General features: G+C 32.9%; 1 protein-coding gene across 5 annotated transcripts; it reads right to left on the bottom strand.

The window, feature by feature from the left end:
• Positions 1-911: 911 nt before the first annotated feature.
• On the bottom strand, positions 912-23,882 carry LOC124372853. 5 transcript variants are annotated; one of them, XM_046831265.1, is made up of 6 exons: positions 23,697-23,880; positions 17,689-17,785; positions 16,529-16,635; positions 8,782-8,866; positions 2,498-2,680; positions 912-1,249 (listed from the first exon to the last, which is right to left on the bottom strand). In XM_046831265.1, exons 4-6 carry the CDS (start codon positions 8,809-8,811, stop codon positions 1,163-1,165), a joined length of 300 nt encoding a protein of 99 aa, XP_046687221.1. In that variant the 5' UTR covers positions 8,812-8,866; positions 16,529-16,635; positions 17,689-17,785; positions 23,697-23,880; the 3' UTR covers positions 912-1,162. The 5 variants fall into 5 exon arrangements, 4 of the variants coding, with proteins under 4 accessions (XP_046687221.1, XP_046687222.1, XP_046687223.1 ...); XR_006923371.1 differs by lacking the exons at positions 912-1,249; positions 2,498-2,680 and adding an exon at positions 5,931-6,316 and having other exon boundaries at positions 23,697-23,882; XM_046831266.1 differs by lacking the exons at positions 16,529-16,635; positions 17,689-17,785; positions 23,697-23,880 and adding an exon at positions 9,767-10,194.
• Between the last annotated feature and the right edge of the window lie 469 nt (positions 23,883-24,351).

Here is a 24,351-nt window from a genome sequence, read left to right as displayed (position 1 = left end):
TTTGAAAGTAGATGTGTGGGATACTATAATAACATACATTACTGGAACCCTTTGAAAGGTTCAAATTTTTCAAAACTGTTGAAAAGAAGCTGGTAAAACTGTGTTGTAGACCTACACTACATTGATAAGAGTTTAGAGGCTAAATATGCTGATAAAACGCAAAGTAAGTAAAAAAGGACGGAGAAAAGGAATCTAAAAAGGAAGAAAGAAGATAAAGAATGTAAAACTACTGTGTAGTATGGTGCAGGAGGTATCGGATGTTGAGAGTTAGAAAAAAACTGTTTTTTCCTACCAACAAATACAGTTTCTTTAGTGGTTTACAAATTTCTCCTAAACCTGTTAAACTAATCCGTTTGACATAATTTGTTGTGATAATGTGAGGTATGTCCAACAATGTTAACTGATTTTTGTAGTTAATTGTGTTACCAGTTGTTATAAAATGTAAAAATACCTCAAACTATTTTTCTAACACATTGACTGCGGTGGACACACCGAACTACTACTCCGACTTGCGGTGGACACAACGGACTAACTACTCCGACTTGCGGTGGACACAACAGACTACTACTCCGACTTGCGGTGGATACACCGGACTACTACTCCGACTGTCCTGAAGTCTGTACATTATTCATGACACAGTGAAAGTGTTAAGCTTTATATAAAAATGTATATCTTAAAATTGATTGCTTCATTTTGATTATCTTAACATTGTAGAAAAGTCTATAAATTACAATGGAAAAAGAATCCATTGCTCTTCTGTGTATACTTTTTTTAAAGGTATCAACAAATTTCCAATTTGATATGGGTAATATAGGGAGTAAGGTTCCTGCAAGTAAGTGTAGCACTACATGCTGCACGAGCATGAAGCTCTTGAAGGTGGGTATTTAATTACGATATTAATAAAGCTCAAATTTGTTTACTAGTAATTTAATGTTCATTCACAATAAATGCTTAAGATACAATGAAGATTCAAAGTACACATGGAACAGTTTTCCAGAATGCGGTTATCCAAAGTATATTATAACAATTTTTTTTCTTACTTTAGACATTATTGGTATAAATTTATTTTAAAACAGAGTCACTTAACTAAAACTTGTTATGAATTTTTTTACACATTACTACAGAGTGAAAATCAAACTGTATTATTCTAAAATATCTTTCATCAGTGATACAGCAGTGAATAAGCCGTAAATGACTGCTGTAACAAGCCAGATTGTCTTGTCGGCCATAGCATGTTTTCGTGTATACTCTGGAATAACATTATGTTTTATCAAATAAATATGTTCTGTTCTGGTTACCTAGGACAAGAAGCCTAGAAACCTTTCATTGCACTTAGTCATAAAAATACCTTTCCATTTGCTTCCAGAGTGACTGGATATTTAGTGAGGTTAAGGTTGGGGATCGCTTTCCGTTGAGATCCATGAAGAGGGATAAGGATCACTATATCTGTCCTGACACCTTAGAAGAAAGGAAGGTCAGACCTGTTCCAGCTTCTCTAGTCAAAGCGGACAGGAAGAGACACTCCCTCATATCCAGGCTAGCAACAACTTTTATACTGAAAGAGAACTTTTAAATTACCCTCTGCAGTAGACTAGACCTATCGATCCACCCTTGCACCTCAATATCTCGATAGTTGCAGTTCGTTATTGAGTTAGTGATGTCTCCTGGACATTCAGAGGGTTGCCCAGATTTAAATGATATCGATTTTTGATGTACCTTGTATAGGTTCCAGACAGAAGTAAACCTTTTGGCTGGGGGTAATAATTCAATATTGTTTGGCTACATATCTAAGCCGTTGTAAAAATTTTGGTTTATACCGCAGCATTCAAATATGGAAGTAAATTGTATTTACATAGAGGCTGCAACCACCTTATCATCAAATTAAAACAAATGCTGGCCTCTGAGAAAATATGACACTATCTTGGATTGGCAAATGACTCACTTCACCAGGCTATGTGCCTTCCTGATTCATACTTCATTTTCTATGGTCTCTGGCAAGTTTCATCCTCTCCGGCAATTAGTGATGATTGGGTGTTAACTTTAAGCCGCTGGTTCCTAGAAATTTGTATACATCCCTAGTAATTAACCCATAACTTAAGACTTTTTAATCAATCTTTGCATAGTTTCATGAAGATGGCAGAACAGACAAAACATATGTAAAGAAACTATTACAGTATTAAGACCACAACAGATATATATTTATAACTTTATAACAGTAATGTTTTACTGAATGTTAAATATATAAATGTAGTTAAATTATTATAGGTATCTGGCTGTAATAGACATAAATTTGTATTTACATTGGGTAGTCAGAGAGTTCTCAACATCTTATACAAATCATAAGTCACTTTAATTTTAATTGGAAAAGAACTCAAAATAGCTATTTAAATTTATGTACAGAAATATCAAGAAGTTGTAGTGTTCACCTGGGAAGAGATAGTTTTGGATTAGAATTGTCTATAAATGTATACTTGTTGATACTTTTAGTACCATGTACCTGAACATATTGCTTCACCATGGTCAGTTTCATGTGTATTACTTTCATGTCATGTTGATCTCCTGACAATCTTCTGAGGCATTTCTGCAGAGACTCATCATCAGTTTTCCACGTGGACATTTTTTTGTCTAATTCGAAGGAGTCCTCAGTTCTTTGAATCGAAGACAGATCATCATAATTTTCCTGTAAAAAGAATATGTAATATTATAGCAAAAGTTTTATTCAGATTTATTTAAAGTTAGTCGAAGATGTTTTGGGCCCTTACAAGGAAAATTCTCACAGCAAAGATTATTATAATCCACATATCACATCAGTGACTCAGCCGTGAGTTCTTTGTTGTGGAACACTATAGGATCACACATATTTTGGAATCTATTCATACTCGGTATTCATAATCTATCGGTTCCAAAAGTTCCATAGTTAGATTGGGATATAATTTAGGACTATGTTGTCGTGCAGGTTTTATTAAATTGCATTTTATTTTTTAACATTATTAATTATTTAATGCTTTGATTTTAAGTGAATCTTCTGAAAATTACTTTTTGTTGCAATAATCACTAATATGCTGTGTTTCACTGAAATGAAAACCATATATATCTTTGAGATAACCAGATAAAGTAATGTGCTCGCTAGTTGATTCGTCTAACTTATAAATTACTATATAAAGTTAAAAAAAACTTTAACCTGTCTGTTTTTTTTAGTATAGTAGTTGAGTTTACTTTATTTAGCTGATCCATTCATAACAAATAGGTTTCCAACAGTCCATCCAAAAACACTGGAAGCTAAGGTCAACGAGTTGTTTAATAAGTAGGTTAAGACTGTTTTGTTATAAATTTCAGTCCATGATCGTGTTGCTGTAATTATATAGAACAGTTAATTTGGAATATTTTTACAGTTTGAATAAACTCATTAAGTAAAGGCATTTTTATTTATGGTTGCATTGTATCTAAAGATCTTAAGCTTATGCAGCCAGTGTTATAACTAACATTAGAGTCTTGCGGTTCACACCACACTGAAACATTATAATGAAGACAAGAATTGTAATTATGTACTCAATTATCTCCTTTAAATATTTTGGCATCGCATTGGAGAGTCATCTTCCTGAAACTTCAAGGAAGTAATGTTTGACGCAATATGAAACAGAAGACTTTGATGTTGGTTGTATCTACACCATTCTAAAATATTTTAGCTTCATTCGTATCAGAAACATAAACCATGTGGTTTGTAACTGATATTAATCTTTTGAGATAGGCATTAAATTCATTGGGCTCTTGTATCGCCTGGCCATAACGGTAGCCCAATGGTAGTTCTCTGCCTCAGGTCGGTCAGGTTGTTGATTTAGGACCATGTCCTATCCCTCAGCTCGGGGGGCCGTACGTAGTGACCCTCACTGTTTTGTCGGTCAGCTCACAGGCCACTACGTATGGCCCACTGTATTGCGCAGTTATAAAATCCCTACCCAGTTGTAGCTGGAGTGTGCTGCAATCAATTGGCCAAATAATTACCAAAATTAATATTACTTTATTTGCAGCACCAGAGTAAACATTGTTATCCTAGTGTTAATGTCACTGTAGCTGCTTTAGGATATCCCATCAATGTATTAAAATACTAGTCCATTTGGTTGACACAAAGCTCACGATATGGAAACGAGTTCATATTCTGTTCATACTAGACACCTACTTGATACTGATTGTTTTTTTTTTTCTGTAAATAAAAATACTTTTAAAACAGGTCAGCCTATAACCTAAATTAGGGTACATTTATCAGCAAATAACAAATAACCAATCTATAAAGTTTCAACCTTGAAGGTAAATGAACTTTGTAAATTATTTGAGAATTTCATTTAAATCTGTCATTTAAAGAGCCGAACATCAAATTCTGCCATTTAAATCTGAGTTAAAGCGATGACATCCATTTTTTTTCTCTTAGGACAAGAAGCTTATAAATTGCACTTAGTCCTGTAAGAACCTTTGCGCTACTTCCAGAGTGATAGGATATTCAGGATGGGTAAGGTTAGGGAGTAGGGGCCGCCTCCTATCGAGATCCATGAGGAAGAATTAGGGCACTACATCTCAAAGTTATCCCAGAAGAATGGGAGGCCAGCTCTGAACCAGCCTCTCCAGTCAAAGTAGGCAGGGGTTGGCACACCCTTGTTGAGGTTAACAAGAACCTCTGAGGTAAGGGAACAAACCCCACCAACTCCAACAGTCATCTTCCACAGTAGACCTATCGAATTGCCCATGAACCCCAGAATCTCAACATTTGCAGTTAGTGATGTGCCGTTACTGGACATCCATAAGGTTGCCCAGATTGAAGTGGCACATCGGTTTTTGCTGTGCCCAGTGGTGGGTACAAAACGGCCGGGTACTATGCGTGGGGGCCCGGCAAACTGAGAAGACAACCACCTGAGACTCCATCCGAACTGAGCAAGAGATATGTTTTGGCCACATTAGAAACCTCCCAGTCAAAGAGTGTCAACCCGACAACTATCGATATGGGACAAAATAAAACATTAAATTGTTCTAATGATTTTCATACAAGATTTAAAACACTAAACAAATAAGAATTATTATTGGAACTAATAAAACCTTATATAATTTGTCATATACTCGTAGTAAACAACTTACATATCAGATTTAGTTGAGCATGATGTATATCAAGAATATTTGAGCCAGGAATTGATATAAAAAATAACAATTGTTTTACTAAAGTTCAGTGATATGTGGTTGACTTTAGCCCTCCGTACAGCAGAATGCAAATTGTTTAACTACTGTGCTCAAATGTGTTTAATATTTTTGGTTTGCTCATAACAACAGATTGAGAGACAGAGATAAAGTATTTTTCAAACTTCAAGAACAGAGAATAACAGCTTTTATCCACAGATTTGGTGGATTGTTTGTGATTCAGGTACCCTCCCATTAGCATTATAAGTGCTGTTAAGTTAGTATTTTCTATTCTATTGAAAAAGATTACACTTTAAATTGGATACAGAAACATATGCAAATGTTTGTTATGGCTTACCAAATCCAGTGAGTATAGTTCCTCGGAAGCAGTGGTATGTACATCACAAGAAAATGAATCTAAATTTCGTGCTCCAGTCATTAAGCTCTCTCTATACCTTTTCTCCAAAATTAATGTTGCTGAACTTGGTGAATGATGAAGATCTTTTCTCAACTGTTCATTTTCATACAGTAGAGCAGTTGTGGTTTCTCTGAGGAATGCAATTCTTTTTTGTAATGAATCCATTCTGTCTTCCATCTCTTTATTTTCTACCTCCAGGTGCGTAATCAATTCTTTATAATCCTCCTTATTGTTATCAATGTTATGAAGGACAAAATGTAGTACTTTTTCATCCAGTTCATCTTTTTCGTTTTCCAGTTGTTTAATCTTCTCATCTAACTCTTGAGCTTTCTCCTCGCTATAAAAACCCATCCTTTTGGTTTTTAACATTTCTATTTGGTCCTTTCTTTTTCTTATCTCTCCATGCCAAGTATGAAGATGAAACATTAGATCACGTACAGATTTGGTCTTGTTCAGGATCTGTGGATAAGAATCTTGTCTACTTAGCTCTCGCTGCAATTCTTTTTTCCTAACAAAGTCTTGTTCACCAGAAAATCTCACCCGTTTTTCTACTACGGTTGTTGACTTTGTTGTTTTTGCGCCAGTAAAATTCATCAGATTTTCAATTAACTTTCTACGAGTTTCTCGAATTTTTTGTGATTGCTCACCAAAATCATACAACGCTTTAAGTTTTTCTTCAAGTTGTGCTATTTTGTTCAGAGTTTCTTCAGAATTTGATGATTCAGGTCTTGTGTTTACCTGAATCAAAAATTTGGATTTGTACTGAATGTCTACTTTATATGTAAGAAAGTGTACACACTATATGAAATTTGCATGTTAATTAATAACTGTTGTAAATTAAAATCTACCAAGTGTAAATGATTTAGAGGAACCATAAAATGTTCGCAATACATTAATGGACTCTGTATACTTCAAAAGTAACATTTCTGTAAAATGTTATTCTTTGTCTTTAATAAAGAAAGGATAAAATTAAGACCATAGGAATTAAAATTACATTTTGGCCTTAACATTAATGCGAGGATATATTGTTTTACTTGAAACAGGTACGGGATTATAGTTTAGTTAGAGATAAAGGGAGTTAAATACACTGAGTTGTAATTTGCATTACAATGAAGGTTGATTGAGTGTAACAATAACGTTGAACCAAAATCCAGAAGTATTTGCAATTTCTATTTTTTTAAGAAAGTAGTTCTAATATGAAACTATACTGCACATTCTCCTATTTATATCTCTCTTAACGATATGTTTTAAGAAACTTATTTCGATAAAGAAGTTTTACATACGTATTAAAAATTATTTATTTGAAAAATACTACTCAAATAGTTTACTAATATTTTCAAAAGTTTATACACATTTTCAAACAATTTTTTCCTTTTTTTAACGTACTGTGCCCAATCCTGTAAGATTATAGATGTGAATGGGAAATCTAACTGATGTAGATATATAAAACGGATAAAAAGTGTTAATTTTAGGACAGAGTTTTCAACCTATGCTATCTTTAATGCCATTCAAGGTGTGAAGCCTTAGTAGCTAATGGTTCTCCAGCCAAACTTCGTGGAGTCATGGAAATTGTCTGGTACTTAATTAATTAACTTTTTAATTCATCCAACTTCTCACATTGTTAGCAGCCTACCAGACATTATAGAGCTATGGTGGTTATCTTATTCCATTTGGTGGTTATGTTTTTCTCAGGATAATTGTAATTATGATTCTCTTCGATAGCCACAAGTAGTGAGCAGACCAGATCCCATGCTATAAGATCTTGAATGACACAGATCATCATAACTTCTTGGGTAACCATTCTGTATCTACTGAGGTCCCTCATCAGTATCAAACAACTGTTGTTCTGTTACAATCCAGTCAGCATCAGATAAAGCTGGTAGAATAATGTTGCGTATACATCATAATGAGAATGGCCACAATTACATTGCATACTACGTCATACTCTAAACACAATTACATCACAAATACATCATAATAAATATGACCACAATTACATTGTATTGCATACTACGTTGCACTGTGATCACAATCACGTTGTGTTAGTTATGCTTGAAATGAAGGCGTAGAACTTTTTCAAACACCAACATTGTCAACTTTTTGTAAAGGAAATTATCAGAACGACATCAATTTCAGTGAAGAGGAAGTCAAAGCCCTCATTTTGACCGGGTACAACAGGCGGATCTAACCTTGCTCACCTCACTTACCCCTCATTCATTCATTGCACCATGCATTGTTACATTCGGTTGTACCTGGGTGATAATTAGTATCCAACTGATACAGCTTTTCCTATGCTTAAAGAGGTTGTTTTCATTAACAGAAAGTTCACCCACTAAACCTATTAACATTAATTTGTCCTTTTCTTTTAGATTTTTGCTATTTATTAATCATTCTAAATTTTCATTCAATCTGTTTCTAAATTTTAATCTATTTCAATTGATTTTTTTTTCTAAAATCCGTTCCAATTATTGGCACCATAATGGTTTGGGTTTACGCACAGGCTTACTTGCCCATGTAGACCCTATTTTTCCTAATGAAACTGTATCCAGTAACATATTTATATTTATTTTTATTTTCATACATAACTTCTGCCTTCATTTATGTTTTTAAATAAAAGTGTAATGTAAGATACAGATGTATTTTAATTTGCATTATTGGGAAATAAATATCCATTCATTCATATACATCATTATAAATATGACTACAATTACATCACATACTACGTAACTCTGTGACTATAATCATGTTGCAAACACATCATAATGAATATGACAACAACTAAATTTACATACTACGTACTCTGACCACAATCATGTTGCATACACACCATAATGAATATGACCATCAATTATACCACATACTACGTCATAATTAATACAACCACCATTCTTGTTGTATCAGTTACATAAAATTGTAACACCCATCATAAAAAGCCTGAAGTAGTTACATTTTTCCAACAGAGAAATTCATTATATAAGGCAAGGTGGAGAATATGATTAGTTACATAATTTTATTGACAATGGTTTTGGTCTATTTATATTTAACAATTCAAATAGTTTATAGCAATAATTTAAATGCAGTTTATTCATTGAAAAATATATTTTAATTCAAAATTTATTTATCAGTCAATCTTACTTATACATTTAAAGCGTTTAATTGCTGTTATTTACAATGACATATATTAGATGAATATGCACACTTACTTGTTTTGATGGATCTTTTCCTTCATCCATGCTGCCATGAGTATGTCATGTTGTTAAACAGCTTTTGTTTTTATAGACTTGTTATCTGTATGCAGAAAGGTTATCTTTACTTGATTACAACTGTATAAGTTCACATTATTAAAGACATTAGAGAACACAATTACTGTATTATTGTTTAAAATTATTTTGAGCCAAAGCTGCTATAAATTCTAACTATGCAACTTTAAAAATCAAATTAACTTAATCTAAAGAGAATAAGATTTCATGGACCGTAAAGCTAATAGTTCCTTAATTTCTAAACAACATTCTTTATTAACTCGTTAATGAGCGGAATCATCCACACATTCCAACAATAAAAATAAATGTTGCTGATACACTTGTATTCTAATTCTATCATGTGAATTGTACAATGAATATTTTATCAACACTTCACAGATTTTTGTCTCACTTATATCCTTACAAATTCATTTTATTAATGCAATGAAAGGGGCTAAATTTCATATCCAATAAATTACTAACAAAAATCTTGAACATACATTTTTAGCTGACTATGAGAAACCTATTGCAGTTATAAAAAAACTAAGAAATTAATTGGAATAGGCTTCATTTTGTATAAAACCAAATTACTTGTACTAAGAAAAAACTTGTTAAAATCACCTTATCTTTTGAAAATAAATTTTATTTGGATATGGGAAGTACTCATCTCAATTATGAAAAAGCTGAGCAATTTCTAGTTCGACCATTTTGTTTATTACCATAAAATTCCTCAATTTTTCTATGAATAGTATTTCCTACTAAATTGAAAACTTTTATAGAATAAAGTTAATGAGCATGGTATGATTCCTGATGTCACCATTTATCAGTCATTGCAAATTTTACCTGCCATTTAAAAATTTGTTGAAGATTTATCTATGGTATCCACAGTAAAAATGTTACTTATGAATTGTCTGTGGTATCCACGGTAAAATATTTGACACTGGGGTACCTGTTAGCAGTGAAAGGGTAGATGAAAGACTGAAATGCCACAAAGGATTAATTGTTGCTTATTGGTGTGTTTTTCCTTTGTCCTGATTATTGGATGTTGACACTTCACACAGATCATGGAACATACTGAAAATCCCTGTTGGCTCGTTAGAGGTAATATATTCAACATACTGAGAAAAAGGACTCTGGCACTAAAAGGTTAAATATAAAAAACCATTACATTGAAAACAGGGAAACCGATATCCTAATTTTTTCTTCAGCTGTAACATATTTCGTTTTTAGAACTATTTGTTCACATCTTATGTCAATATTATAGATACATACAGGAAATGTCAAATTTAGTTACATGAGATATTTTAGAAAAACTTACAGTTTATAAACACTGTAAAAAACAAAATTTTGTATTAATCAAAATAAAAACATTCAGTACAATCAGCTGATAAAATTGATATTATCAATATTATACTTTTAATGTATTTTAATGATTGTAAGAATGTCTCTGGGATGCTTTACATTGTGAAATAAACTGAAATTATACAGATAACTAGATAATTTCCATAACACTGTCATGGCACGGTTTAAAATGCCTGTAGCATAAAACACTTTTAATTAGTTTCAATATATCAGAGAAAAGTTAATAATTATGGTGGTACACTTATTTATGCTTCTAATAGGCTAAAATGTTGTAATATTGATATTGTGTTCGTTTTGTGTTGACAATCATTTTGAGGCATGTGCTTTATTGCTTGACGAACTTAAAGATTATTGTTATAAGTTTGTAAATCGTAACTCCTGCAAGTGATGAGTGTTTGTTTTTGGAAAAACTTGAAAGTCTCTTGATATTTTTGACTGATAAGTGGGCTAATTATAGACTGGTGTGTGGTGGTGACATTAATGCTCAGTTTTGATGTAACCAAAGATTGTAAGGTCTGTCAAAGAATTTCTAAATCTTTTTGAGACAATTCAATATGTATTGTCATAACTCTGAACCTACTCGTTCTAATGCGTGTTTGGATAATGTTTTTTCAAATATCCCACTTCAAAACTATTTTTCTTTTGTGGAACATTTCCCATATTCAGACCACAACGCGCTATGGTTCAGGGTCTATGTCACCAGTAAATTCCTCAACTGTCCACCCCAGCACCTGTAAGGAGTCAACCGGTGAAGAAGCGAGTTTACTCACGGGACAAAAACCTTTCAACTAAGGAATGAACTCTCAAGGATCAACTGGAATCATACATTATGTTTTAGTGTTTTGTGTTTTTAATGATGCTGATGCCTTTTTTTAATAGGTTCTTTAGGGTATTTATGTATATCTTTGATAATATTTTTCCTCTTAAGGAATTAAGTTGTTATGCCCAATAATAAAACTAAAAACAAGGGGTAACTGGTTTAATGACGATTTAAAATATCTTAGATCTTTGTTAATGGTTCTTAATGACAAGTACAAAGTTTCTATGTCTATATGTGATAAAATTGTTATGCCAGACTTAAACGGTCTTATCGAGCAGCCATTGATGAAGCAAAAATAAATTACAATGCTAATCTTATAGAAAACTCAAATAACAAGTGTAAAGCTGCCTGGTCCATTGTTAATGATATTAACAATACAGTTAAATATAAGTCGAACTGGGACTTAAACCCTGATAGTTTTAATAATTATTTTATTGATTCCATAACTGAAATAAGGTCTAATATAAAAAAAGCCTAGCTCAGTATTGGCTACTGAAATGTGCCCAATGTTTGCAAACCCAGATAGTTTTAAGTGGAATCAAGTGTCAGTTTCTGAAATAAGGTCTGTTATAAGTCAAATGAAAAAAACAGATAGTAGGGATTTCTATGGCCTATCTAGCAATATGTTGAAGGAAATAGTGGATCAATGTTGCAGAACCACTTACCATTAGTATTAATTTATGCCTTGAGCAGGGTGTATTTCCTGATAGTCTGAAAATTTCTAAAGTAATACCGGTATTTAAAAAAGGGCCTACAACAAGTCCAGCAAGTTTCCGTCCCATCTCGCTTATTCCAGTCTTTGGTAAAGTAATTGAGCACATTGTCTATAAGCAGGTAAGCCTGTACTTGGAATCGCATGGATTTTTGTCTGATCAACAGTTTGGCTTTAGGCAAGGTAGATCAACAATATCTGCCATTGATACTGTAGTAAGGGGAGATTCTCAACGCTTTTGAGTCCAAAGAGTATGCCTGGGCCACTTTTATGACCTAAGCCGTGCTTTTGACTGTGTTGATCATAGCTTGTTGCTTGAAAAGATGGAACAGTATGGCATCAGTGGATCTGCAAAACAATTTTTTTAGATCTTATCTGTCTAGGAGGAGTCAAGCTGTTTTATCTTGATGGCCGGTGGTCTTCAGCTAGGGAGCTTAGATGTGGTGTTTCCACAGGGGTCTATATTGGGGCCCTCTTTTGTGTTCTTAATAGCAATAAATTGATTTACCTATTAATATTCAACAGTCTAAAAACTTGTATGTATGCTGATGACACCAATTTTCTTTCTTTTGATAATAACTTCATTGATTTACAATTACAAGTCAATAATACCTTAGAACTAGCTTCAAATTGGTTTTCAGCTAATAACTTACTTTTAAATAATGACAAAACTAAATCAGTTCTGTTTAGTCTTAGGCCTGTTAAAGATGATATTGAGTTTGATAATTGTGTCAAGTTTTTAGGTGTGTACATTGATTGTAAGCTGTCATGGGCAAAAACACATTGAACAAATATCAACTAGACTATCTCGTGTGATTTATCTATTAAGACGTCTTATGAGTTGTGTTCCTAAACAGTATATTGTTACTGTTTACTATGGTCTATTTCAGTCCATAATAAGCTATGGTTTGATTTTCTGGGGCAATTCCAGCAACCTTAAAGATATCCTTGTGATTCAGAAGAAGGCTGTTCGAGTAATTACCAAGTCTCACTACCTGACTAATTGTAAACCACTTTTTATTAATTTAGGTATTTTAACTGTTTTTAATCTCTATATATTTTATTTGTTGTTATATATTCATAAAGATATTTTATCATATAATGTAAGGAATGAAATCCATGAAAGATTTACAAGGCATGGTAATCATCTTGATGGTACCCTTCACAAGATTGGAAAAAATTAGATCTAGCCATACTATAATGTGTATTAGACTATAATAATAAGTTACCACTCTCAACCAAGAGATTTATCTTTTAGTCTCTTTAAATGTAAGTTACATAGATGGCTGGCTGCTCATCCTTCTATAGTATCGATGATTTTTTAAACATGCAAAATTCTGAAATTAATGTTTTGTAAGTTTGTTATATATGTACAGATTTATTTATTTTTATTTATTGACTATTTATTTTAGTTTAATTATTTAGTTTAAGATTTTATTTGATATTTATCAATGTTATTTTAATTCAAGAATTAGGTATAGCAAAAATGATGTTTTATATTATCAATTTACACTAGTTAGTCCTACCTAAGTAGTATAAACATTAACTATGACAAGTTATGATTTGTAACATATAAATGATGACCATGTCCGATTGCTATATGCCTAAAGACAATAAAGATTTTGATTTGATTTGATTTGAAAACTATTGTTATAACACCGTTAAAAGTAGTATTTAATTTTGATTTTAGAAACATGTATAGAAATATTTATTTTAAAGGCATTCTTACTATTTCAAGTAGTATCTTAGTTCTTTGTTTCTTTTACATTATTAATACTGTTGAATTTCCATTAGATTAGAGAGTGCAAGATTCAGCTTGATATTATTTACATAGCATATGAAACTCATATTTCAAAACATACAGTAGTTCATAATCATAGTTTATTTGTTGATATAAAATAAAATAATGATGTAATTTTATTGTAATATATCGCCTTGAACTTTGGAAGATTTTCTCACTTTTCAACTTATTAAGAGTTTTTAAAATATGTCAAAAACTCCTTACATCTTGTACTTTTTTTAGTTAAAGTTTGTATTCTCCACCTAAATTAAGCTCATAATAATAGTTTTGGTGTTGTTATGATAAAGGAAAATAAAGAAAATAATTAATTCCTTTTGTAAAGTTGTTTTCTAAACATTTTTAAACGTTTCCATGTATTGTAAATGCGTTTTAAAAACCCGCCTGATGAAATGTTTTTGGGTTTCCAATAAAGAAGTGCCTTTCGAATAAAACATAGACAATGATTAACTTTTTTTAGATCAGCCAAAGAGCTCTTTCATTGGTTAGTTGTCTTCTGCAGGTATTAGTATTAGTAGTTTAATTTTGGTTTATTATCTAAACATCCTACTATGTTCAGACAAATGACTTTCAACAATCAGTATTAATGTTGGCTCATTGCTTTCAGTATGTGAATGCTATAAATCTGTGTCTGTAATGCACATTAATGATGGATCAGTGGAGAAAGTCACATTACAAGTTTTATATTTCAGAAGCATGATCAAAATTGTTCTTCATAATACTTTCTTCGATGTCATTAGGCTATTCAGAAATGTGGAGAATAATATTGTCTTCATGTTGTAAATGATAATTTAGCATATGATCTTAAAGTGCAGAATTTTTTTTATGAGATTGGACTTTTAGGAGATTTCTGAATTAACCATAAGATTGAATAAGATGACCACTGCAGGCATTGTGATGCAGGTATAGTATCCATCTGTACAATAGAAGGTGGTGGATGAATGAAAAGGAGTCCCCACTGTGGGTATCAGTGCGCATTATATCATTTGTTTCCATTTATGTTTTTGACAATATAAAAAATAGACATGTTTTGAAATTACTATACTGACTAAATGAGTTATTCAGTTAGTTATTACTATTAAGGTGAAGTAATAAATTTTAGGATGTTAGTCAATTATGAGTGACTGTACAAAACTGTAGGGAATACGAGTATATGTTGAAATTTAGACTTCATCCTTAGCTTTCCATGGACTGCATTACTTCTAAGAGCCTGTCGGTCAAAGTTGATAAAGGGTCGGGCAGTCTATATTTGCTATAGTATGAAGTTTATAAATAAATTTCATTTAAGAAAATAATAATATTTACATTTATTTATTTATTTACAAATAATAATTCTAACACTGTTCGAACAATTATAATTATTTTTTTCTATATTTAAAACAATTAGCTTATGACAAAGATAATGCAGGCAAATGCTAGAAGGATGCCACAGGAGATGACGATGATTCCAGAGAGACCAAGATAGACAAACAGGTTGTGGGCTTCCTCTGACAGTTTCTCTACAAAATATAAAATAATTTCACAATGTGCCACGTGCAAAAATTTCTGTTAATTGGCACTCTTTAATAAACTAAAAACAAATAATAAATTATACAGGGTGCGGCAAAATAACCTCCCTATTTTTAAATGCTAATAAAAACCACAGTTTTTTCCAAACAACAAATTTATTCATTTTAACTTATTCTATGACATGGGAAGTTTTTTCTACTTTCTTTTAAAAAGAATATCAGATAAGTTGGTGGCCGTGGTTATCAATACATTGTTGTAAGCGAATTCTGAAACTGTCGTGGACTCTCGAGCATGGCTTGAGGTATGCGCACTTCCTCCCGTATAGCTTGCTTCAGATCTTGCAGGTTTCTGGGGCGATGTTTGAACACCTCGGCCTTTAAGTAACCCCACAGAAAAAAGTCACATGGGGTTGAATCGGGTGATCGCGCTGGCCACACAATGTCCCCTCCCCGAGAAATCAACTGGCCAGGAAACATTTGTCTCAAAATGTTCATTGCTATTCGGGCAGTATGTGCTGTGGCAACGTCCTGCTGGAACCACACATTCTCGAAAGCCCTCTGTTGTAGGGCAGGTTCAAAAAATTCTGCTAGCATGTTGGCATACCTGTTTGAGTTCACAGTAACAACATTGCCATCCTCTTCAAAAAAATGAGGGCCAACGATTCCACATCATGATAATGCGCACCAAACAGTCACACGTTCACTATGAAGAGGCCTCTCATGGATTTCCTTCGGTTTGTTTTCACTCCAATAGCGAAAATTCTGTTTATTCACACTTCCAGACAGATGGAAATGCGCTTCGTCACTGAAAAAAACAACAGTGTCTGGTGGGGACTTTCCAAGATTATTTGACACGCTTCCATACGACTCTGCCAATCACGTTGAGACAGCTCTTGGACAACAACCATCTTGTAAGGATGGAAATGAAGATCCATGTGTAGAATTCGACGAACACTACGGTCGGACATTCGAAGGGCGGCTGCATGTTTGCGAGCTGATCGTTGAGGATACTGCAAAACTGATTGCCTAACCGCATGAATGTTTTCTGGTGTACGAGCACTACGAGGTCTTCCACCTCGTTTTTTTTTCACAACAGAACCAGTTTCTCTGAAGTTTTTCACCCACAGCACAATAGACTTGCGGTCCGGTACTGAATCATGAGGAGGAATTTGAAACCGTGTTCGGAATTCGCGTTGAGCCATGATAACTGATTCATTGTTACGAATGAACGATTTGACCGCAAAAGCTCTCTGTGCACTTGTCCACACCATGATGGCGACTGACGACTGGTGCCTACGGGCGGAGAGTCACTTAAACTTCCCCCTCTCCTGCGTCGATTGTGGCTATCCCCACCATTCTGAGTGCCTCCCTCTACTCACAATAAAGCAATGAAAATAGGGAGATTATTTTGCCGCGACCTGTATTTCCACACTATAATTAAAAAATATTAAACAGAAAGGAATCAAACTTTGCAATTAAACAACTTGCTCCAAACACACTCAATTTTATACCTTCAACACCCTTAGTTTCATGGTTTTCCGATAAAAAAGAGCGGAGACGCTGCGGATTAGGAACACATTCTGATGTATATGCGTTAAGCTCTGTCCAGTCATGAAATCTGAAAAAAATAAAATGATGAGAATGACGATAGTAGTTTGTTTGAATCATAAATTAGACATTCAAGTAATATGACACATATTAATATTATTTTCATTTTTAATAAAAGAAATCTTCGAAAGATATGACTAATGTTACTTATAACAATTTTTAGATCTTATGAGTTGCTTAATTTGTTCTAACAGCAATTTACATGCAGAAAGAACTCAATAGTAATATCTGGTTGGTTAAATAAAGATTTCATTCATTCATCAAAGCAGTAGTTCAATTACGATTATTATATATTTTATTGGTTTATTAATTTCTAGATCCATGACCCTAAGAAATGTATGTACTAATTTTTATAATTTTAACTATTGAAAATATCCAAAAATCCAATGTAAGATAATTATATATCATCATCAAGAACGTAGCCAGGACAATATTTTTGGAGGATCAAGACGACATATTTTTCCGTAGTGGACAGAAAGTAAGGCAAGTGTAGCCAATCGCTCATTCCTCATTTTGTTCCTGAAAAAGTTCTTGACCCATTTCAATGTTGAGAACGATCTTTCAGCAGTACACATCAGTAATACTGAATTATTTAAATAATAGTAATAATAATTTTCTAAAAAAAAAGTAATTGACAAATATTACAAATTTGGCGGGGGTCCGTACCTCTTGGATATATATATATAAAATTTGCCCTGATCATCCTAGATTATACATTGTCACTCAAAATGATTATATTGCATCATTTCATTAGCTATAAGACTGCTTGTCTCAAACCATCCTCAAGAGAAAAATTAAAAATACTTCATTCTTTCTACAAAAGCGTACTAAATGTGGATTTTTAGTCTTTTGGTTCCACATGATACCAACACTTTTACTATGACAGTGGCGCATAACTGAAGGATATGATTTAGTCTACTCACAAATAATCCATTAAAAATAGAAACTTGCATAAAACTTATGACATGTATTTTTTAAGACAATAATAATACTCTATAAAATTCTCCATATTTGGTGCTGTTGCTTTTACAGCTAGTTATGAGGATTAAGATAATATACTTACTGATCACATTGACAAACAAACTCTGTTTCAGAGCAAATCATTCGAAAGTCTATGCATTGGTCATGATTAACGCATGGTTCACCATGTTTCCTTGAGTCTGAAAAATTAAAAAATTTAACTGATAAAATGAATATGTTAATTAAAATACTTCAAAACATTAAATTTTCATTGTCGTAATAATTGGCTGAGCATTAGCGAAGGGAATGGACAAATTTTATTTCTGTCTGTCTGTCTGCACCATTTCATTTCAATATCTCGAAAATGAACTGACCTGTAGACTTGAAATTGTGCATGAAGCTTCATTTCTACATGAGGAACACTGAGTTTGATAATTGTGCATGTCACTCCAATGGATTTTTCTGAGTGTTAACGAATATTTTTACGTTGGTCTCATGGATAACCACAATGGTAACGAGAAAATAGCAGAGTAAATAAATTTCTCAACAAACTCGATACACTCATACAGGATTTAAACATAAGTCAAACGTTTCTTTATTCATTTACATCAAGTACAGAGATAGTGTCAAAAGGTAATTGGAATTAATTATAAAATCTATAAAATAGTGTAGAGTCCATGACATTAAAGTGTATGAAGCGTCTGTTGGTTGAGACGTTTTGGTTGAACTTCTCAAGTGTGAACATATAGTGTAAGCAATCTTTCTAAAAACAATTTAGAAAGTGCAGTTCAGTTGAGTCTCCCTTTTTACCTGTATTTTTTTGGCAGGGTTGAAAGGGCCTCTCTGCAGCTTTCCAAAGAATGGAAGTTTGCAAGGATTCTAATTGTCTTTTATTGATGTATTAAAATTCTGTTTGTGTTGGCTTTTGAAGTTCTTCCTCATACAGCCAGACCATATCTTAAATGAGTTTCAAATAGTGCAAAGTAGGCAGCCAGTCTTCCAATTCCTTGTTCCGTTTGAGTGCATATAGGCTTGTGTTAAGTCTATTAAATCGCTGATCAGTATGAGCAGTTCAAGATAAACTAGAGTCAATTATGACCTCAATAACATTGATTTAACCAACTTCTGGTATGCAATAATTTTCTCTGTTCTTCCAAATCTTAATTGGCTACTTTTAGAGGGGTTTACCACTAAGTTGTTTCTATTGCAAAACTGATATGCCATGTTAACAGCAATGAAAGTATTCAGGCATAGATTTTCAGGTGAACAGTCAGCGTGCATCAAAGTGCAGTGTCCAGGGCAATTATTGTTACTTTAGTTATGAAGCTGTTATAAGCTTCTGAACTTAAAGATGTATACACTTTTTTCCTCCATTCATTTAGTAGCAACCATTTCAGCTCATGTAAGTTTCTACCTCCAGCTGCTTTGTGCACTGATTTAGGTGGTTTTATTTCCTCTAAAATGGCAAGATCAACAAGGCCAACAGACGCTGTTGTTGGCGGCAAAATGTTTGTCCATACTGCCCAGCGCTTCATCACCTAACGAAGGCTCTGGTAGCTGTGGTGAATGCTGCTCTGTTGCGTCGCTGGTATAGTGCTACCAAATACAGACCTGTTTCTATTTTGAAGTGCAAATGACACTTGTGATGGTTGATCTTGTGTGTCATTGACAACAAGACAACCACAACAACAACAAAGGACAACTTGTCTTTGTTGTTGTTGAGGACTTTATAGTCCTAACTTCGCCTCTAATAAAGACATTTTTCATTTCATTTTATTCCACTCCTGTCGTCTAGCTAGGATGTCCCCTAGTGTGTCAACATTTATGTCTCATGATTTAAAAAAATGTTTATTTTCCATTTAGTGTGATCTATTATACAAGTTAGACTAGCTATTGAATTGTCTAAGTTACTATCTGGTGATCTGTATGTACCCACAATATAGAGGTAAAATCTTTGTTAAAATTCATCATGATTAGTGCAACCTTAGTGTATGAAAATGCTCAGCAGTATGCTACATGACAATCTGCAAGTCTGTAATTGGCATGGATGGAGAGGGCTACTAGGCCAAAGCCAGGCAACCCTTTAATGGACTCTGTATGGTTTTGTCTAAGTCTGTGCCATGTTTAAATGATGACATTGGATCTCTTTAATTGAGCTAAGGATAAAAGGTAATTCAATTTGCATTGAAGTTCTCTTATATTTTGATGCAGGATGATAAGTTTTCTTTTTTTTGAATGTTTGTTTGTGTTTCTTTGAAGTAAATACACAGTTCTGAAAAATTATGTTTCTCCTTGGTCCCTTTCTTCTGTACCTATTTCCAAATCTGTGATCGTTGCTTTGCTTAGAAGTTCACCTTCTTAATGCAGCATCTGGAATCTGTTGGAATATGGTCTAAGAATAGAAAGAAAAACTTCTTGACCAAAGCCATACAACTCTGCATAGTGGCAGCAGCTATAGTGAATCCTCCCCAAGTGCATGTCCAAATGACTCAGACTAGAAGACTTCCTTTTACAAGAAAAAAGAAAAACCAACCAGCAACAAGGGGAAAAAGTCACTTCACCATGCCACTCCAAATGACAAAGATTCCAGATGCTGCACTAAAAGGAAGGTGAATTGGAGCTAAATTCAACATTAACATCGAATCAACCCTTCCAACCATAACTATATTATGTGTAAATTAAATTGTTTTTTTGTCCAGTTGAGCTTCTGTTCCTGCCAGTTTTTGCTGAAGATTTTCTATTTTTCTCATATATTTGTCTTCCTCAAGACTGAATTCTTCAATCAATGCTTCAGCACTAGTAAGTGTGGATTGCAAATTTTCCATCTAGTAATTTGTTTTTCTTCTTCTAGTAATTTGTTTTTCTTCTTCTAGTAATGCAGACCCTTTTTGCAGCCATTTCCAATTTATCTTTCTTGTCATTGTTTCCCCCTAAAAGTTCCTTCTCCAGTGAACTGTTTTCCAAGATTTTTTATTGATCCATTTAAATGATAATATTAATGTTGTGTGGTGTGCGTACATAGAGGGTTATTCTTCCTTGTATGATAGTTACGTTCTTTGTGAGGGAGTGTTTCTTAGGGTAGCTATAAAAGGTCCTAATCATACTGTTATTCTGTGTCTGTTGTGGCTTTATTCTATTTGGAGTTATTCCATTTCCAAGATTCAATGTCGATCTTGCATTGCCGTTGAATTTCTTATCAAACCAGTCTAGCTATTTAGAATGGAACCACTGATTGCAAGTCCAGGTACATTAAATCTCTTTGTGCTTAACTCCAAATATGCATGTACCACAGGGATATCTGGATATTTTAGCTGAAGTAAAGTGGATTTTGTTGATATCAAAAGCTAAGTGTTTGACTGATTCCTGTTCTCAAAAACGATTTGAATTCTTGTTTGTCTCCATAATTGAAAAATAGGCAATCACAAAGAGTATGCAACTTTTAGAATTTGATCTAATTATTTGTTCACAATTTAATTAACCATACAAATAAATAAAATAATACCATCAAATAACTAATAGTTAACTTAGCGGGCTGATAACATGGGCTGATAAATTAATTACACTTGTTTCTTTATATTTTCCCGGGATTAAATAATAGTAAGCTAGTGCATAGCTTAGTGGTTGTATCTTGAGTACCCTTTGATTAGAAGTTCATCATCCAACCAACTGAGCCATGCACAACTAATAAGGCGATAAAACTAAATTTGTGACGAACACTAAGTTTCTTCATTAAATGGCAATACGTGGATTATCCTGATTGATGGAAAGATAGTGGATGGATGCAGTATTGAATCACTATCCAAGGGTGGTTACATTTTATAAGAAAGGTAGTCATATCTTTATCTTTGTTACACTAGAATTGTAATGTACTTGATCTTACAAAGTTTTACAAACCTGATCTTTTGATGTTTAACACTCTCTCTTAAAAAGTTAAGTATCAAAACTACTACCTACTTTGAATGAAGCAACACATTAAAAAATTACATCTACAATGTCCATACATTTCTTATGATGCCTTATGTAACGGAATGTATATAATATGAGAAGTAAAACTATACAATATCAGAGACAAACAATATCTGAGGAACCACATGGAATATGAAACATGGATTTCTATATCCATAGTTTCTAACTGATTGTAACCAAACCATAGTCTGTGGAGCTGGTGTATCCATTCAATTAAGTTTCAGTATAGTATGGCTACAATATTACCATCAGTGTAACAAATTATCTTTCAAAGCTAATAATGAAATATCTTCAGATATATTTGATGTGAGCAAATACCTAAGGTGTATTGCCTGGTATTGACTGCCTGCAACTGCAACGTTTTCAATTTATTTGGACTGAATAGCTCCCATTATTTCAGCAACACTTGACTTTAGACCAATATTTTAGACCCAATCTAGAAGTCGAACTCTGAAGTCGAAAGTTCATAGCTTTCTTAGTGAAAGCACTTGTGGTGTAATACAACAGGGTCCTTAATTTAAAAAAAAAAAAATTAGTCAATATACATGGAAATTGATATCCATGCATCACATAGTCACCCATTTTTCAGTGTTCATTATTAATAGGACAAGAAGAAAATTACGCACGCAAAATCATGGGTAATTCTTACTTCCGGTTTTTTCACTTCTAGTTCAAATTAGTTCGATTTTCCTACGCAAAAATTGGAGGTTTATTTTGCCCGCGAGAGAAACAATATATAGACCTACATATAATTTTGCAATGAGGTTGATTCAAAACAGTACAGTTTTGTAAATTGTATTGATGGATGTATATATATATATATATATATATTTTGTTATTGAAAATTAAAAATGAAATCAACATTCAATAATAATTCAATTACTTACATTAAGACAGTTGCCCGTCCAGATGTAAATGAGATGTGCAGTAAAGTACACATGTTTTTGCTTCCCAATCTATGTTCGCAATATTCATACTATTTCACGGTTCCAGTCCAGGGAATGATCTCAATATTTCTATTCCTAATCAGTATTGTATACCTCATCAGTGAGAAGATTGACGCGATGTCCCCTCAATGAGTTTCTGTGATTAAAATTGCTTTTAGTGTCTCGTGTATTGCTTTGTGATTCCACTTGTTCCCACAAGGTCTAAGGAAACAAAATGCAATACTTTACATACATTTTAATTTTTAAAGTATAAAATTTTTAAATACTTTACATACGCACATTTCTAATTTAGTAGGCCGACATCCAGAATAGGTAAAGTCCAATATATATTAATTGGTTTGACTTATTTCCAAGGAGTGTTGTTACTTGTGTTATGCTTTCACTCTATAAAAATGAAAACAAATTGAAAATACTGGTTAAATTACTTAAACATATGGTCGTGCTGTCATAATACAATGTTTACACAGAACGATTACATTTAACAGGCTCTTTCATGTTACACAACTTTAAAGACCAAGATGGGAATTTTTGCTAGAAACCAGTGGGATGTAGCCCAGAGGGATTTTCCAAATAAGAATAGCCTTATATTCATCCCAGGTACCCTAAGAATGTCGATATAAAATTTCACTACAATCGGTTCAATGAATAGATTACACGTCAAAACAAAACAAACAAACAAAGGTACTTTCGCATTTATGATGTTATTAGGATTTTATTTTCTTATTATAAATATCAGATACATTATTCGATATTTTGAGATGACAGCAACACATGAAATCTACCTTTCTTCTGATTACGCCAAAAGGGATATTTTCCATTAGCAACACTTTTTCCCTATAAGGGGAGAAAGAAATAATTAAATATGTTACAAATATGATAAAGCATGTTTTTAAAATATACAGACATTTTAAATCATACAGGTTCAAGCTTTGCTAACACTAAGCCAATAAAAATGTGTTAGTTACACTCCATCACAATAAATATTGAATCACAAAACGTACTTGCTCAAATATATATTTGCAATGATCTTGTTTTGAAAGATATAACTAGTTTTGCTATAATAAATCCCTTTCTAATCTAAACGTAAACTCATTAAAATGGTTTTTAAATGGCCTAACAAAAATAAACATGTGTAGAACTATTCCTTCTAGTAATATAACTACTAATTTCAATTAGTAAAACTGGTTCAAACACTTACGTTCTGTCCATTCAAGATGTGTGTTTTCACTTAAATGAAGACAGTAAATAATTAATAGCGCAATTCCGATTTTTAAATATTTCACTGCCATCTTTATTGCATGAGCAACATTAAAGTTGAAGGGAATGATGTATGAACATGTCACTGCATAGGAGTTTCTGAAGCTCATCCAAAAATAGCACTGTCTTCTTGACTCAGTGCCAAGGTATGTCAACACATTTGTCCAATTATCACTGGAAGATGAAGATTTTTATTGTTGAGTACGTACATTATTACTATTCATTTAAAATAATTTTCACACTTTCTAAGAAAAAATGCTTAAATTCTAACTTTTATTTATAAGAAAAAGTTCTTTCAAAACAGTAAACCAAACAAATATACAAAAAATTGGTCTTATATAACTTAAGCTGTATTTGTAACCAAAATTAGCAGTTTAATAAGTCAAGATACAAATCCATTAGGTGTACTCCTGGAAATTGCAGTTGAGAGTCCACAGCAATTGGTGATAATTGTGATTCTCTTTTTGTATATGAACTTTTTATTCATCCAAACCATACAATTGCATTGTTTTTTTATAATATTAGTATAGTAAAACTTGCAATTACAGGCCCATTGAACAGATTGATAAAACAGGTCAAGGACATGCTACTTACTC

Source organism: Homalodisca vitripennis, unplaced genomic scaffold, assembly GCF_021130785.1.
Source record: "Homalodisca vitripennis isolate AUS2020 unplaced genomic scaffold, UT_GWSS_2.1 ScUCBcl_4106;HRSCAF=10062, whole genome shotgun sequence".
Taxonomy (NCBI): domain Eukaryota; kingdom Metazoa; phylum Arthropoda; class Insecta; order Hemiptera; family Cicadellidae; genus Homalodisca; species Homalodisca vitripennis.
The sequence above is the reverse complement of the archived record's forward strand: the minus strand, read 5'-3'. Positions and strand labels throughout refer to the sequence as shown.

Bases quoted from the DNA above. Each gene is read 5' to 3' on its own strand.
- LOC124372853 (XM_046831264.1), bottom strand. From the start codon at position 23,865: ATGAGCTTCAGAAACTCCTATGCAGTGACATGTTCATACATCATTCCC. The intron at 16,636-17,688 runs GTAAGTATATTA...TATTTTTTTCAG, and splicing joins TTTGTTTGTCAATGTGATCA to ATTTCATGACTGGACAGAGC. The intron at 15,009-16,528 runs GTATAAAATTGA...TATATTTTGTAG, and splicing joins TGAAACTAAGGGTGTTGAAG to AGAAACTGTCAGAGGAAGCC.